General features: G+C 39.4%; 1 protein-coding gene across 15 annotated transcripts in view; it reads right to left on the bottom strand.

Moving 5' to 3' along the window:
* Nucleotides 1–16503, bottom strand: part of SYCP2 (synaptonemal complex protein 2) — an 85742-nt gene that overhangs the window by 50428 nt on the left and 18811 nt on the right. For 14 of the 15 annotated variants that reach the window (XM_085003156.1, XM_085003151.1, XM_085003147.1 and 11 more), the window contains one exon: nucleotides 5213–5273. The exons of the other annotated variant lie outside the window; for it this stretch is intronic. In XM_085003156.1, the coding sequence (XP_084859282.1) occupies nucleotides 5213–5273 (61 nt within the window). The remainder of the gene's footprint in view (nucleotides 1–5212; nucleotides 5274–16503) is intronic. 15 annotated transcript variants of the gene reach the window in all.

Below are 16503 nucleotides of genomic sequence, written 5' to 3' on the forward strand. Positions count from 1 at the left end.
GGACTGGTGTCAAAACAGACAGACAGACCAATGGAACAGAATAGAGAACCCAGAAATAAACCCTGACACCTATGGTCAATTAATCTTTGACAAGGGAGGCAAGAACATAAAATGGGAAAAAGAAAGTCTATTCAGCAAGCATTGCTGGGAAACCTGGACAGCTGCATGCAAAGCAATGAAACTAGAACACACCCTCACACCATGCACAAAAATAAACTCCAAATGGCTGAAAGACTTAAATATACGACAGGACACCATCAAACTCCTAGAAGAAAACATAGGCAAAACACTCTCTGACATCAACATCATGAATATTTTCTCAGGTCAGTCTCCCAAAGCAATAGAAATTCGAGCAAAAATAAACCCATGGGACCTAATCAAACTGAAAAGCTTTTGCACAGCAAAGGAAACCAAAAAGGAAACAAAAAGACAACTTACAGAATGTGAGAAAACAGTTTCAAATGATGCAACCGACAAGGGCTTAATCTCTAGAATATATAAACAACTTATACAACCCAACAGCAAAAAAGCCAATCAAGCAATAGAAAAATGGACAAAAGACCTGAATAGACATTTCTCCAAAGAAGATATACAGATGGCCAGCAAACACATGAAAAAATGCTCAACATTGCTGGTTATAAGAGAAATGCAAATCAAAACTACCATGAGATATCACCTCACACCAGTCAGAATGGCCATCATTAATAAATCCACAAATAACAAGTGCTGGAGGGGCTGTGGAGAAAAGGGAACCCTCCTGCACTGTCGGTGGGAATGTAAACTGGTACAGCCACTATCGGGAACAGTTTGGAGATACCTTAGAAATCTATACATAGAACTTCCATATGACCCCGCAATCCCACTCTTGGGCATATATCCGGACAAAACTCTACTTAAAAGAGACACGTACACCCACATGTTCATTGCAGCACTATTCACAATAGCCAGGACATGGAAACAACCCAAATGTCCATTGACAGATGATTGGATTCGGAAGATGTGGTATATATACACAATGGAATACTACTCAGCCATAAAAAAGAATGACATAATGCCATTTGCAGCAACATGGATGGAACTAGAGAAATCTCATACTGAGTGAAATGAGCCAGAAAGACAAAGACAAATACCATATGATATCACTTATAACTGGAATCTAATATCCAGCACAAATGAACATCTCCTCAGAAAAGAAAATCATGGACTTGGAGAAGAGACTTGTGGCTGCCTGATGGGAGGGGGAGGGAGTGGGAGGGATCGGGAGCTTGGGCTTATCAGACACAACTTAGAATAGATTTACAAGGAGATCCTGCTGAATAGCATTGAGAACTTTGTCTAGATACTCATGTTGCAACAGAAGAAAGGCTGGGGGAAAAATGTAATTGTAATGTATACATGTAAGGATAACCTGACCCCCTTGCTGTACAGTAGGAAAATTAAAAAAAAAAAAAAAAAGAACAAAGACCTGAAGGCATAAGTTATCCATGTGGTCAGGCTGAATGAGGACTTAATGCGTTGGTCTAGACATGCTGGACCTGTGCAGACAGGCAAGCCATTTGCACAGCATGGTATGTTCTCTAAAGAATGAGAGGAAGATGAGCCTCGTGGCCCCAAGGGGTTTATGAGGGGTCTTTAGGAGGATATGCATTAGCAAGGAGAACCCAGGTGCAAACCTAAGCATGCTGTCTGCAGAAGCACAGTGGTGATTCTCTAGGTGCTATGCATAGATAGCTGACACCCAGCTTCCTCAATGCTCATGATTGTTAAATGCCTAAAGGGCAGAATAAAAGCTTAACCAGCTACCAGATATGTGACTTTTAAAATGATAGAAGAACTATATTCTGCACCTACAACCCCCGCCTCACTTGACATAATCCTAGAGAGCAGTATGGTCTCTTGAGGCGGGGCTCTTGGTCCCTGAAACCTTGAGTCCCCCCATTTCCACAATTAAGATAAATGTCTCTGTGTCTTGTTTTATGTTAACTTTTTCCTTAAGTTTCACAGCACCTGTTCTTCAGCCCTCACCTGCTGAGCTGGTCTCGCAATGTATAAAAGATTAATCTATCACAACCAAGTGGTGTTTATCCCAGGAAAGCAAAGTTGATTAACATCTGAAAATCAATGTATTTCTATTAAGAAACTAAATAAGGAAAAATATATATCATTATTAATAGATGCAGAAAAAGCCTTTTCCCAAACCCAGCACTGTTAATGATCAAGGAAGGCTCTCATCCGCAAATTACAAATAAAAGAGAATTTCCTCAATCTGATAGAGGGCATATATGAAAAACTGTTATCATAAATATTTCATGTTGGAAAAAACAACTGCTTTCCTCCCTAACATCGGATACCAGGCAAAGATGTCGGCTCTCATGACTTCTATTCAACACTGTACTGAAGGTTCAGGGCAGTACAAGCAGGTAAGTTGGGCAAGAATGACCACAAGACTTGTTGGCAAGGACGTGGAACAACCAGAACTCTTATACACTGGTGGTAAAAATGTAAAATGGTAAAACCATTTTGGACAACAGTTTGGAAGTTTCTGAAATAGGTAACATATAGCTAAGCTATGGCACAGTCACTATACTCCTTAGTATTTATCTAAGAGAAACAAAAACAGATATCCACATAGATAATAACATAAATATTCGCAGCAACATTTTTTAATACCTAAAAACTGAGAACATTCCATATACCCATCAACTGGTGAATAAGTAAATTCAAGTATATTCATACAGTGGAACACCACCCAGCAATGAAAAGGAATAAACCATTGATATATATAATACTGCTGAGTCTTAAAAAAAAAAACAAAACTACCTATTAGTTTTCTAGCTAGATAAATACAGTACTGAAAGAAAATAGTCAATAATTCCTACTGTATTTTTTCAATTATATAAATTCTAAAAAATATAAACTAATTCATAGTAGAGAAAATATTAGTGATTGCCTGGGGATGGGGTAGGAGATGGATAGATTAAAAGGAACCTCAACATTTGGAGGCGATGTATTTTTATTACTTGATTGCAATGAAGACTGCATGTGTGTTTACACACGTGAAGACCCACCCACTCCCTCAATCTGATGAAATATATCTTCGAAAGACCTTTATCCAACATCATGCTTAACAGTCAAGTATCACTGTTCTTCCCTAAGCAAAGATCATGAGAACTAGGAAACAATGACCACTTTGACCATTTCTAATCAGTACTAAACTGGAGGTTCTAGCCATCGTACTAAGGCAAACGGAGGAAGGAAGGAATAAAGGGAGAAAAGACTCGCAGGAGGGAGGGAGGGAGGAAAGAAACAAAGACGAAGAAGGAAGTTAGTTAAGGAAGGGCATAAGGATCAGAAAGTAGCAAGTAAAACCAAGCTCTACTCGCAGATACCATGACGATCCCTAGACCACCCTCAGGAATCTACACTGCAAGTACTAGAACCAAACAGAGATTTTGGCAAGGTCATAGGAAACAAGCGAAGTACTTCAAATTCAACTGTATTTTTATATACCAGTAAAAAATATTTGGAAAATGAAATTAAAGTCAATTTTATCTACAAACATTTAAGGCAAGATTGAAGACTTAGGAAGAAGTTCATCAAAGGATGTATACGACTTCTACACTGGAAACTACAAAACATTGTTGACAGAAATTAAAGACTTAAATAAATGGAAAAATATATACCATGTTCATGAACTCAAATACTATTGTTATGTTATTTCTCCCTGTATCAAACCACAAACCCTGTCACAATTCTAGCTGGTAATGTGTAGCAATTGATAAACCAATTCTAAAATTTAAGTGGAAATTCAAAAGGTCTAGAATTTCCAAAACTGTCTTGAAAAACACCCACAATGTTAGAAGACTTACACTAGCTGACTTTGAGACTCACTATGAATCTATGGTAATAAACTAGCATAGGGAATGGCAAATGGATCAATGGAATGGAGTATAGGAACAAGACCTGAACCTGAATCAGTCATTCGATTTTCAACAAAGGAACCAGAAATCCAGTGGGAAAAGGAAAACCTTTTTGTCAAATAGTCCTGGAATAACTGTATATTCATATGAAAAAATGAACCTAAACTTCTGTGCCATACCATAACCAAGTATTAATTTGAGATAGATAAAAATCCTAAAAAAAAAAACCAGGAGAACATCTTTGTGACTTGGTAGTTAGGCAAAAATATGTTAGGACACACGAAGCAATAACCACGAAAGAAAATAGATCATATAAACTTCAAGTTTAAAAACTTCTGCTCATTAAAGACACTACTGGCAGAGTTCCTGTTTTGGCACAGAGGTAATGAATCTGACTAGTATCCATGAAGATATGGGTTTGATCCCTGGCCTTGATCACTGGGTCTAGGATCTGGCGATGCTGTGAGCTGTGGTGTAGGTCGTAGATTTGGCTCAGATCCCACGTTGCTGTGGGTGTGGGGTAGGCCGGCAGCTGTAGCTCCGATTTAACCTCTAGCTTGGTAACTTCCATAATGCCATGGGTGTGGCCCTAAAAAGCAAAAAAAAAAAAAAAAAAAAAAAAAAAAGACACCCTTGGGAAAATGAATATGTAAGACAGATACAGATTGGGAGAAAATACTCAAAGAACACATATATGCTAAAGGATTAGTACCCAGCGTATGTAAGAAGTCAAAAAGTCAATAAAAAGATAGTCCAATTAAAAAACGGCCAAAATATTTGAGGAAATACCTCACAGGGAAGATACATGAATAGCCATTAAGTACATGAAAAAGTTCTCAACATCACTGGTTATTAGGAAAATGCAAATAAAACCTATTATGATACCATTATATGCCCACTGAAATAATTAAAATATGTCTTGATATCTGAATTTGTGTTGGTACCAGTTCTCCAAGTTATATGACTTCTTCCAACTAGTGTTACACAACTCCAGTTATAGGAGTGGAGAAAGAATAAATGTTTGGACCTAATCAAACAAATACGATACAAGGGCAAGAGCCTTGAACGCACTGACACATTGATCATGGTTTTAGATTAGATAGAGAAGGAAATAAATACAAAGTATTGCGGGGTAAGGGAATTTGATGATATTGGACTATCAAATTTATGAATGCAAACATGCGAAAATGTGATTTTGCTTTTATTAGACTATGTGGTTTTCCACACAGTATGCAACTTATACTCCATATAATAAGAATCAAGAAGACAATTATAGGAAAAAAGTTTAATACCTTCTATGCTGTATATTTGCACTTTTTCCTCAGGCACAGTGACTGCTTCCCACTGATGATCCTTAAATTTAAAAATAGATTTTGGTAAAAAATAATTTTTTTCCTGCTTTAAATCTCCTTTAAACATCATATACAAACAGTAAAGGTAGTTTTTTTTTTTTTTTTTTTACTAAGTATAACTAAGTAACACATTTCTTGCTACATCAATTGATTACATATTATACTTGTCACATTTAATATTTGTTAATTCTTAAAGGTAAATGACAGTACTGATTACTTTTTTGAATTATAACTCTTTTTTTTTCTTTTTTTGGGCCACACCTGTGGCATATCAAAGTTCCCAGGCTAGGGGTCAAATCGGAGCTACTGCTGCTGGCCTAAGCCACAGGCACAGCAACACCAGATCCGAGTCACGTCTGCAACCTACACCATAGGTCATAGCAACACCAGATCCTTAACCCACTGAGCAAGGCCAGGGATCAAACCCGAGTCCTCATGGATCCCAGTCGGGTTCTTTAACCATTGAGCCAGGAAGGAAATTCTAAATTCCTATTCTTGATCAAAAAAAGAATGATTATCCATTAATATTTACTAGAGTATACTCCTTTAAAAAAATTACCAAATCCTAGAGTTCCCTTTGTGGCACAGCAGAAACAAACCCTACTAGTATCAATGAGGACTTGGGTTTGATCCCTGGCCTCACTCAGGGGTCAGGGATCCAGCAATGCCATGAGCTGTGGTGAAGGTCACAGAGGAAGCTTGGATCCCATGTTGCTGTGGCTGGTAGCTATAGCTCCAATTCAACCCCTAGCCTGGGAACTTCCATATGCCATGGGTGTGGCCCTAAAAAGAAAAAAAAATTACCAAATCTTGTCATTTGTCCTCTGCAATGTTTTGTGAAACCACAGTCATCCTCCAATTTCCATGCATTAATCACCACCGGGGCCTGTGAGTGGGCTCTGTGTTATGTTCTTAGATACAAACATTGAATGCATATCAATAATAACCTAAAATGTTTTTCCCTCCCGAGTATTTTCCTTGAACATCTGTATAAATGAATAAAATAATATGAATTCACCTAAAAAACTCATAGTAACAATTAGAACCATTCTTAAAAGATGGGATCCTAAAACCTTCCAGGAATCTTATGAGGAAAATAGATTCAATTCTTTAGCTATTTAAGGAACACCCATCCTACAGAAATTCCGCTAAATCCTCCACCTCTTCCCTGTACTCTGAGGGCAGCCTCCAGCTAAGGTGCTAACTCTCCCAGACCTCAAAGCCTCAGGGTCAGGAGGAAAGGGTTGGTATCCTCTTCTCCCCCCAGTGCTTTGAGCAGTTTCTTATTTCTCTGCTGTAAAACCTTGCTCCTTTATGGCACACATGAGCTGGCATACATACCACGAACTTCGAAGAGACTCTTCTTCACATATGGAGACACCTGGTTTAAAGCCTTCCTTTTTTAAAAAAAAGTCTACATTACATAAATTTTCAAACATGCTTTTAAAAATAGAAATCATAGTATGGCGAATTCAAACTATGCCCTTACTCCTATTACCAACAGGGTAATAGTTCCAACAGTTACCAACAGGAGTTCTTGCTGTGGCGCAATGGGACTGGTGGCATCTTGGGAGCTCCCTTGGGAGCTCTGGGATGCAGGTTCTATTCCCAGCCCAGGCACAGTGGGGGAAGGATCCTGCATTACCTTAGCTGCGGCTTAGGTCACAAGTGCAGCTCAGATCTGATCCCTGGCCTGGGAACTCCATGTGCCACAGGGCACAGAAAAAACCAAACCAAACCAAACCAAACCAACAACCCCCAAAACCAGTTACCAATATATTGTGCCCACTTGTTTCGTCTTCACCCCCTACTCTCCCTCCATTACACTCTCTTCCTCTTGACCTCAATTTTTTCTTCAATCTCTCACCCCAGCCATCAATTTAAAAACCCCTCCCTTGAATCCATACCTCGCTTTAGCTCCTTCTATGTTCTTCCCCTTAATTTGTCTTTACTTTCTCTACAAATAGTTCAACTTTTCAAGACTGCCTAATTCCAATACTTAGTGAAACTGCTCTTTCACAGATCACCAGTTTTAACATTTGTTTTGACAGTAATGATCATTTCCTCCCCTAAAACACAGTTTTATGATTATCCAGTAACATTTATTACTGGATAAATATAACTCTTCCTTTGCCTTTTATAAGTTGATAGCTTTTTAATATGTTCTTTTTTAGCCGGTTCGTCAAGTGCCCTTCAGGCTAGAGTCCCTTCTACCTATCCTGTATAAATTTGTGTTCTTCTCAGTTCTCTTATCTAGACACTCCTTAAGTCCCATGCTTTTATTTATCATCTAAATATGGAGGGCTTCTAAATCTCCACCTATGGCTCAGGTGTCTACTCTGAACTTCACACCAATATATCCAACTGCCTACGAGAGGTCTTCAGCTGAATATCCTACAAGCACCTCCAAATCAAAACACTCAAGGCTGAACTCATCTTTCTCATACAGAAATTATCATCCTGTGACAGCATCTCCATCCAACCAGTTACCAACTTTTATTAATCCTTCTTCTTTTTATTATAAATAAATACCATGTCTACTTAATTCTTCCTCTCAAGTTTTTCTGGAATCCATCCATTTCCATCCTTTCTCAATGTCACTTTCTAAGACTATGCCACCACAATTTCTCTCACCTGGATTACTACAAAAGTCTCCTAACTGCCTCTGGTCTTGTCCCTTTTAAACCTTTTCTCTCCACCAGGGGAATCTTTTACACAGATGTGATCCTCAGTGCCTAGCGAATTATCTGGCACACAGTAAGCTCTTACTAAATATTTGTTGAACTGATGTTATGTCCTATCTATAACCCTTCTTTGGCTCCACACTGCCTTATTTCTTGCCAATCTCCCTTGAATTCTATGCACTAACCATATTACGTATCCTTCAGTTCTTTGAGTATTCTATCTACTCATTATTAAAATATATGAGCCCTTGAGTGAGAAAAAGACAAGTCCCCAATTTAATAAATCTTATGTCCTATGAGGGGAAAATGGGCAAAAAAAATCCTAGATAAACTAAAGGATTTTAAATAGCAATAACTACTAGAAAGGAAATAAAACAGGACAATGTGATATGATATGGCTGGAAGGCTACTTTATACTGAGTTACCACAGAATACCTCTATAAGGAGGTAATATTTATGCTGAAATCTAAATGGGAAGGAACTAAGATGCAAAGATCTGGAGGTCCATAGGCAGAAGAACCAGCAAACAGAAAGACCTGAAATAAGCATGATCTAGAATGTGGCTAGAACATAGTAAACATAGAGAACACTCTGAGCGTATGAGAGAAACAACCAGGGCCAGGTCATAAAAGCCATCACACACCGTGTTAAAGAGACAACGGAAGGATCTTAGGCAGTCACAATATTGGAGCATAGCATCTAGGGGAGCAAGAGAGTACAGGGAGAATGTACTGCTGCTCCAGAAATCCAGGGGAGAGAGGAGTCTAACTATAACTGTGGGAAGAAGAGTCTCTCAGCACCTCTAGACCAGTGTCTGGAACACAGAAGGCACTTAATACTTAAAAATGAATTTTATTCTATCCCTGTCACGTATAATACTATAATTATTTTCTGGTCTGAATATTCCATTAGACCAAGCAAGTGAAGTCAGAAACCACATCAATCCTATTCTATCCTCTTCTCCCAAAATAAAATCCAGTTCCTAAAGAAAATCCAGTTAACAATACTCCTACAAACCCTGCAGAGATTAACACACTAATGAAAACCATCAGTAACCCTGAGTAGTGGTGCTAGTTTTTGGAATCCAATTTTCAGTAAGCATTCTAAGAAGGCACGTTAAAATAAAAAGAAAGGAATGTGGAAATCCTAAAAGGCATTTGGCTCATGTTTGTCTACAGAGTTTACCTGGAACAAAAAGCAGGATTTTAGAAGAGACAGACAGACAAAAAAAAAAAAAGCGTAAAAAGCCTCTTTATATTATCAGCAGCCACAATTAGGTTAGTAAATGCAGATCAATTCCTGCTCAGATCTTGTCAAAGTGACTACAAGTATGCCAATGTAGCAAATATTAAGTGCCAGCTATTTGGAAACAATGATTCAAGAATTTTCCTCAGATTAAAAAGAGGTCAGTAGAAGACATACCACTTGGTTGGAAGGTTTAAACACAGCAAAGACATAGCACAGAAAGAAAAGATCTAAAATTCACTTCTAGAGGCAGATCAGATGGCAGAGGAGTAAGACATCTTGCTCACCTCTCAAAACACATCAAGAAAACACATCTACATGTAAAACGACTCGCACAGAACATCTACTGAATGCTGGCAGAAGAACTTAAACCTTCAAGAAGGGCAAGAAACTCTTGACATAACTGGGTAGAACAAAAGGAAAAAAGAGAGAGCGAAAAAAGGAATCAGACAGGACTAGCACTCCTGAAAGGGAGCTGTGAAAGAGAAAAGGAACCCACATCCTGGGAAGCCACCTAACCGACCAGGAGGATCAGCTTAGACAGAGGGACCTCAAAGTCACCGAGAAAAGCAGAGCAGCTGGACTAAGGAGGTCAAAGTAGAGTGAGAGCCACAGAGATCATCTGAACCACCAGCCCGGACACCACAGCCTGAGACACTCGGGTGGGGGCTGGGCACTGAGACTCAGGCTCCGGGGTCAGTCCGGGGAAGAGGACTAGGCTGGCTGTGTGGGGACAGCCTGAGGGGCTAAGGAGTGGTGCACTACAGGCAGAGGAGCAGTGTGCTACAGGCTTGGGAGTGGAACGCCACAGGGGAGGGAATCCAGGAGAAGGGCTGGGCCTGCAGGAGAAGCAAGGCTCCATTGTTGAGGAGGGTGAGAGGAGGAGGGGCGGAGCGTCAGAGGAGTCTCCTTGGGCCTGAGCATGTGCCCGCATGCTCTCAGAGGGCAGGGCCGCCGTGGTGCAGGCTACGGGGGGCAAGAAGCCACTTGCTCAGGCTACAGGAGACTGGGCGCATCTTGTCCAGGCTGTGGGTGGCCAGGCACCTCTTGTGTGGGCTGAGGGTAGCGCTGGGCTAAGTGCAATGTGGTGCCTCTTGTGTGATCTACAGGAGGCATGGACAAATGGCGGTGGTCTGCTCAGAGGCCGGAGGGAGGTGTGGCCTGCCACCACTGGGGGCCAGCAAGTTGGCTCCGCTTGCAGTCCAGTCATCACAGGGGTTGGCAAAAAAGAAAAAAAAAAGAGGGCACTGCAACCACGCACCACACATTGTTGCTCTCAGGCCCATGGGAACACACCAGCGCTGCAGCTGCCACTGCCAAACACTCTGGGTGGTGTGCAGATGCTTGATCACTGTTCCTTCCCAAGACCCTACAACTAGGAGCAGTTGGTGCAGCACCTCCTGCATGGCCTACGTGGGACGAGGTGCTTCTTGCATGGTCTACAGGTGGCGGGGGCAAGCCACCACAGTTATCACTGATTCTAGAGGTTGGCATGCTACAGCAGGGGTCCGTGAACAGGCACCACTTGAGGCTCCAATCACCTCAGAGGAAGGCTTTGCAAATGAACACTACCTGTTGTGGCTCTCATTCTCCTGGGAATTCACACATCCTGCTGCTGCCACTGCCAAATGCTCTGGGCACCCTGTCAATCTGCATAAGGCTCATTACCACTTCCCAGGGCCCTGCAACTAGGAGTAGCCAGTGGCACCTTCCTGCAGGTCCTTGCTGCTGTTAAGAGACCAGCAACCAGGCACTGACTATAAGCCCTACCCATGGCCGCTTTCTCCCTGGAAACACACTCAGCACCCTGGGAATAATAGCCTGCTCACACCAAAGAAAAAGACAGCAAATATCCAAACTCCCACACCAAAAATAAATAGTAACCCCCCACAAAATACAAAGGGGTGCTCTCGCACAGAAGTAGCCCCCAACACTATAGTTTCGCTTCCCTAAACCCACAGAAAAAGAAAAACTTAAGCAAGATGTAGAAGCTCAGAAACCATTCCCAGTTAAAGGAACAGGACAATTCACCTGAAGTAGCAAAAAATGAAACGGACTTCTGCAGTCTGAAAGACATTGAGTCCAAAAGGGAGACAGTGAAAATACTGAAGGAATTAAGGCTGAATATCAACGAATTAAAAGCAGAGATAAACAGTAATGCAGATTCCTTTAGAAAAGAACTAGAAAATAAAAGGAGGAACATAAAAAATTAGAAAATTCATTTGCGGAGACACAAACTGAGCTAAAGGCACTAAAGAGCAGAATGAATAATGCAGAGGAACAAATTAGTGACTTGGAAGATAGAATAATGGAAATCATCCAATCAGGACAGCAGACAACAAACCAAATGAAAAAACACAAAAGCAATATAAGGGATTTATGGGAAAATATAAAGTGGGCCAATCTACACATAATAGAAATTCCAGAAGGAGAAGAAAAAGAAAAGGGGATTGGAAATATATTTGAAGAAATTATGGCTGAAAACTTTCCAAATCTAAAGGAAACTGATATCAAGACACAGGAAGCACAGAGGGCCCCAAACAAGTTGAACCCAAACAAGCCCACACCAAGACACATTATAATAAAAACGGCAAAAGTTAAAGACTAAAAGAGGATTCTAAAGGCAGCAAGAGAAAAACTAAGCGTTAACTATAAGGAAACCCCCACAGTGCTATCAGCTGATTTCTCTGATTTCTCTACAGAAACACTACATGTCAGAAGGGAGTGACAAGATATATTTAAAGTTCTGAAAGGAAAAATTTTGCAGCCTAGAATACTCTATCCAGCAAGAATATCATTTAAAATAGAAATAAACAATTTCTCCAACAAACAAAAGCTAAAAGAGTACAGCAATACTAAATGCATTCTAAAAGAAATACTGAAAGAGCTTCTCTAAATAAAAAAAAGAATTAAGAAGAAATAGGATGGAGGAAACCACAATTGGAAAGCAATCACTTAAATAAGCCATCATACAAATCTAAACATGAAGATGTTTAAAAAAAGAAAAAGACTTCAAAATCATAGAATGTGGGGAAGGAAAGTAAGAAAAAAAGACTTCAAAATCATAGAATATGGGGAAGGAAAGTAAGAAAATACATTCTTTTTTTTTTTTAATAATGTGTTTAATCCTACATGACTATCAAGCTAAAGCAAGCAGATACAGGAAAAGATTAACATACTTAAAAAACAGGGCAACCACAAATCAAAACCAAACACTACATTCAAAAAAACTAAAAAGAAAAGTACTCAAGCATAAAATAAATGGAAACCATACAACCAAAAAAAGAATGGAAGAAAAGAGAAATATAGACTCAACTGGAAAACAAGGTTTAAAATGGCAACAAATACATATCAATAATTACCTTATATGTCAATGACTGAATGCTCCAATCAAAGGACATAGTGTGGCAGATTGGATAAAAAAGCAAAAACCTATAATCTGCTGTCTACAAGAGACTCTTCTTAGGGCAAACGACACATATAGACTGAAAGTGAGGGGGTGGGAAAAGATATTTCACGCCAATGGACAAGACAGGAAAGCAGGAGTTGCAATACCCATATCAGACAAAACAGACTTTCAAATGAGGGCCATAAAGAAAGACAAAGGAGGACACTATTTAATGGTAAAAGGATCCATTCAAGAAGAGAATATTACAATCATCAATACATATGCCCTTAATATAGTTGCACCCAGACACTTACAACAAATACTAACAGACATAAAAGGAGAAATTGATGGGAATACAATCATAGTAGGAGACTTTAACACCCCACTTACATCAATGGACAGATCCTCTCGACAGAAAATCAATAAGGCAAAAGAGATCCTAAATGACACAATAGAAAAATTAGACTTATTCGACATTTTCAGGACATTACATCCAAAAAAACCAGAATATACATTCTTCTCAAGTGCACATGGAACATTCTAAAGGATGGATCACATATTGGGGCACAAAGCTAACCTTAACAAATTTAAGAGTATAGAAATTATTTCAAGTATCTTCTCTGACCACAATGGCATGAAAGTAGAAATCAACCACAAGCAAAGAAATGAGACAAAATTAACTACATGGAGACTAAACAACATGCTACTAAAAAACCAATGGGTCAATGAGGAAATCAAGAAGGAAATTAAAAAATACCTTGAGTCAAATAGTAATGAAGACACAACCATTCAAAATCTATGGGATGCCACAAAAGCAGTGCTCAGAGGGAAATTCATAGCAATGAAGGGCTTCCTCAAAAAGAAGAAAAATCTCAACAACTTAACCTATCACCTAAATGAATTACAAAAAGAGGAACAAATGAAACCTAAAGTCAGCAGAAGGAAGGAAATCATAAAAATCAGAAAGGAAATCAATAAAATAGAGATTCAAAAAACAATAGAAAAAAAAATTAATGAAACCAAGAGCTGATTCTTTGAAAAGGTAAACAAAATTGACAAACCACTGGCCAGAATAACCAAGAAGAGGAGAGAAAAAAATCCATATAAATAAGAAATGAAAAAGGATAAATCACAACAGATACAGCATACACACAAAAAAAGGTAAGAGAATACTCTCAACAACTGTATGCCAACCAATTTGACAACCTGGAAGAAATGGACAACTTTGTAGAGGCATACAGCCCGCCAAAACTGAATCAAGAAGAAATCAATTGAATAGACTGATCCTTAGAAATGAAACAGGGGGAGTTCCCATCGTGGCGCAGTGGTTAACGAATCCGACTAGGAACCATGAGGTTGCGGGTTCGGTCCCTGCCCTTGCTCAGTGGGTTAACGATCCGGCGTTGCCGTGAGCTGTGGTGTAGATTGCAGATGCGGCTCGGATCCCGCATTGCTGTGGCTCTGGCGTAGGCCGGTGGCTACAGCTCCGATTCAACCCCTAGCCTGGGAACCTCCATATGCCGCGGGAACGGCCCAAGAAATAGCAACAACAACAACAAAAGACAAAAGATTAAAAAAAAAAAAAAGAAAGAGAAATAAAACAGAATATGTAATAAAAACATTCCCTATAAACAAAAGTCCAGGACCAGATGGCTTCACAGGCGAATTCTGCCAAACATACAAAGAACTTATAACCCATCTTTCTTGAATTTTTCTGAAAGGTTGAAGGAGGAGGAGCACTCCCAAGGACTCTCTGAAGCCACCATCACCCTAATACCAAAACCAGACAAAGATACTCCCCAAAAAGAAGATGATATGCCAATATCTCTGATGAATATAGACTCAAAAATTCTCAACAAAATTTTAGCCAACTGAATCCAACAACATAGAAGAAAGATCACACACCACGACCAAGTGGGATTCAGCCCAGGTTCACAAGGACGGTTCAACGTACGCAAATCAATCAATGTCATACCCCACATTAACAAAAGAAAAGTCAAAAACCACATGATCATCTCAGTAGATGCAGAAAAAGCATCCGACAAAGCCCAACATCCATTCATGATCAAAACTTTTACCAAAGTGGGTATAGAGGGCACATACCTTAATATAATAGAAGCTGTTTATGACAAACCCAGAGCAAATATACTACTCAATGGAGAAAAGCTGAAAGCCTACCCACGAAAATCTGGAACTAGACAAGGATGCCCACCTCACCACTTTTATTCAACATGTATTGAAAGTCCTAGCCACAGCAGTCAACAAACAAAAGAAATAAAAGGTATCCAAATTGGAAGAGAAGAGGTAAAAGTGTCACTGTGTGCAGATGACATGATACTGTACATAGAAAACCCTAAGGACGCCACACAAAAACTACTCAAACTGATCAACAAATTCAGCCAAGTAGCAGGATATAAGATTAACATTCAGAAATCAGTCACATTTCTGTATACTAACAATGAAATAGCAGAGAAGGAAAACAAAAATATAATGCCTTTTAAAATTACACCCCCCAAAATTAAATACCTAGGAATAAACCTGACAGGAAGGTGAAAGACTTACATGCTGACAACTATAAAACTTTAGTCAAGGTAATTAATTAAAGAGGATGCAAAGAAATGGAAAGATATTCCATGCTCCTGAGTTGGAAAAGTTAATATTGTAAAAATGGCCATACTACCCAAGGCAATCTACAGATTCAGTGCAATCCCTATCAAATTACCCATGACATTTTTCACAGAACTAGAACAAACAGTCCGAAAATTTATATGGAACCACAAAAGATCCAGAATTGCCACAGCAATCTCAAGAACAAAAACCAAGCAGGAGGCATCACTCTCCCAGACTTCAGGCAATATTACAAAGCCACAGTCATCAAGACAGTGTGGTACTGGTACCAAAACAGACATACAGACCAATGGAACAGAACAGAGAACCCAGAAATAAACCCAGACACCTATGGTCAATTAATCTTCGACAAAGGAGGCAAGAATATAAAATGGCTAAAAGACAGTCTTTTCAGCAAATGGTGCTGGGAGAACTGGACAGTCACATGTAAGTCAGTGAAACTGGAACACACCCTAACACCATGCACAAAAAAAAAAAAAAAAAAACTAAACTCAAAATGGCTTAAAGACTTAAATGTAAGACGAGACACCATCAAACTCCCAGAAGAGAACATAAGCAAAACATCCTCTGATATCAACCTTAACAAATGTTTTCTCAGGTCAGTCTCCCAAAGCAACAGAAATAAAAGCGAAAACAAAAACCAATGGGGCCTAATCGAACTGACAAGCTTTTGCACAGCAAAGGAAACCATAAAAAAACAAAAAAAAACAAGACAACTTACAGAATGGGAGAAAATATAGTTTCAAAGGATGCAACTGACAAGGGCTTAATCTCTAAAATATACAAACAGTTTATACAACTCAACAGCAAAAAAGCCAACAATCCAATTGAAAAATGGGCAAAAGACCTGAACAGACATTTCTCTGAAGAGGATATACAGATGGCCAACAGGCACGTGAAAAAATGCTCAACATCACTGATTATTTGAGAAATGCAAATCAAAACTACATCGAGATACCACCTCACACTAGTCAGAATGGCCGTCATTAACAAGTCAACAAATAACACATGCTGGAGAGGGTGTGGAGAAAAGAGAACCCTCCTGCAAGTTGGTGGGAATGTAAATTGGTACAACCACTATGGAGAACAGTATGGAGGTACCTCGGAAAGCTAAATATAGAACTACCACATGACCCAGCAATCCCACTCTTGGGCATATGTCTGGACAAAACTTCCCTTGAACAAGATACATATACCCCTATGTTCATTGCAGCGCTATTCACAACAGCCAAGACATGGAAACAACCTAAATGTCCATCGACAGACTAAGAAGATGTATATATACA

The sequence above is a fragment of the Sus scrofa genome, chromosome 17 (genome assembly GCF_054392235.1).
Source record: "Sus scrofa isolate SSC_HxYL_T2T_F1_AM1 chromosome 17, Sscrofa_HxYL_maternal_Yorkshire_Landrace_v2.0, whole genome shotgun sequence".
NCBI classification, from domain to species: Eukaryota; Metazoa; Chordata; class Mammalia; order Artiodactyla; family Suidae; genus Sus; species Sus scrofa.